We start from the raw sequence: 1,817 nt of genomic DNA on the forward strand, positions 1-1,817 counted from the left end.
GGAGCTCTCTGGGGAGGCCGGGCTGCTGTGTGCGTGCAGGGCTCTCTCTTGAAGGGGCTCGGGGGAAGCGGCGTGCGGGGCTGTGCCTGTGCTCACCGCAGCACCGTGTTCGCAGGACCCCCTGACCACGCTGCGGGAGCAGTGCGAGCAGATCGAGAAATGCGTGAAGGCGCGGGAGCGACTGGAGCAGTGTAACGAGCGGGTGTCCTCCCGCTCCCAGACGGAGGAGCAGTGCACTGAGGAGCTCTTCGACTTCCTGCACGCCAGGGACCACTGTGTGAGTGCAGCGACCCTGAGCAGAGCTGCCTTCTGTCCCGCTTTCTTGTTTAATGTTTGGTTCCTCCTTGTTACAACAGATCTAGATGGGGTTCTGTACGTTACTAAAGAATTAAATAACTCAAACCCAGTGTTTGTACCCTGCAAATGGCACTTAGCTATTTCTGTCTTATACTTGCCATTTTAAAGGTAAACCTTTTGAACTTGAACTGAAGCCTTGTAAGGCATCTCAATAACATACTTGAATGACTTTTTGCAGAGCAAAAGCCAGGACTGTGGAGCTGTGTGCATTGTTGGCTCAGAAAACCAAGACAGAACTCCTTGCTGATTTCCATCCCTAAGCCATGAATTACTGAGGACCCTCTTTCTTTCCAGGTTGCTCACAAGCTTTTCAGTAAGCTGAAGTGAAGGGGGGCATGGTTGTCCATCTGCTTCCACAGCCGGTGCCAGTGGTTCCTGGATCACAGTTCTGCTTCCTGCAGTCCATCCTCCGTGCTGAGCATGAATGAAACGGCTTCCTGGCAGCCTGTCACTGCCTCCGTGCTCATGGAAGATGTGCAGCTGTGCAAAAACAAACAACGTGTTGATGTTCTGTAATTTTCTGTATTAAACATTGAGAGTTCCTGTGGAAGTGCCCTGTGTTTATTTCCTAGTTCTCGTGCTTCTGACTTGCACTGGGTTAAGATGATATCAGTGGGTGCCAGTTAAGGATGGGAGAGTTTTCCTCACTTGTGGGAATGTCATTTTTGTGCTGCCGTGATGGACAGCTGCTGCAGCCCAATCCCATGGGGAAGAATTTGTCTGTTGGAGCCACAAAGATTATTCGTAAGCCCCTCAAGACCAGTGTTGTTCACACAGTATGTTCTAAGTTAGACTAGAGGGAGTGACCCTTTTCTAGGAGAGAGAAGTTTGTCCCTACCCTCAGGGGAAAGCTGTCAGCTGTCCCTCGCTGTCTCATGCTTCTGCCAGCGGCTGGCAGAGCCTCTGGGCAGCAGCCAGCTCTGCCTTCTTGCCCACGAAACCAGCCACGTGCCTGTGGAGGGGCATGGGGGTGGTTCAGCTACTCAAGCCCCCGGTCAGGGTCACCTGGGGGGAGCTTAGGCATTTCTGTGTGAGTTACCAGCTCAACGTTCTGCTCACCCTGGTACTGCCCTGTCCATGCTCTGCCTGCTCCTTTCTCTAGAGAGAATGATTGGTAGGAGGAAAACTAGGGTATCTCATGGCTATTCTTCAAAGTGGAATGAAAGCCACCACCTTATAGATTTGGCTGTTCTTTATCCATAGAGTGGTTCATGATCCTTTTGCTGTCGGATCTCAGACTTTTATTGGGTTAAGGGTACCATATAAGTTCCAGTAGATTTTGGTTATTTTTTTCCCCTGTGGCACAGGGCAGGGTCCAGCTGTGCCTGTGCAAAGCGCGTTTGTTGCCGGATCCTTCTCAAACCCAGCTCAGTGATGACCGGGCGTTTAGGTCGGAAGGGACCTTAGAGACCATTGAGTACGGCCCCGTTTCCCGAGCCCGGCCGCCCGCAGCCCTCGCC

General features: G+C 52.2%; 1 protein-coding gene across 1 annotated transcript in view; it reads left to right on the forward strand.

Moving 5' to 3' along the window:
- LOC102032611 (cytochrome b-c1 complex subunit 6, mitochondrial) overlaps positions 1 to 907 on the forward strand; it is a 2,149-nt gene extending 1,242 nt beyond the window's left edge. The window contains exons 2-3 of the mRNA XM_005423179.2: positions 55 to 277; positions 652 to 907. Of these exons, the coding sequence (XP_005423236.2) occupies positions 55 to 277; positions 652 to 684 (256 nt within the window). The 3' untranslated portion in view covers positions 685 to 907. The remainder of the gene's footprint in view (positions 1 to 54; positions 278 to 651) is intronic.
- The last annotated feature ends 910 nt before the right edge of the window (positions 908 to 1,817 follow it).

This window comes from Geospiza fortis, unplaced genomic scaffold, assembly GCF_000277835.1.
Source record: "Geospiza fortis unplaced genomic scaffold, GeoFor_1.0 scaffold333, whole genome shotgun sequence".
NCBI classification, from domain to species: Eukaryota; Metazoa; Chordata; class Aves; order Passeriformes; family Thraupidae; genus Geospiza; species Geospiza fortis.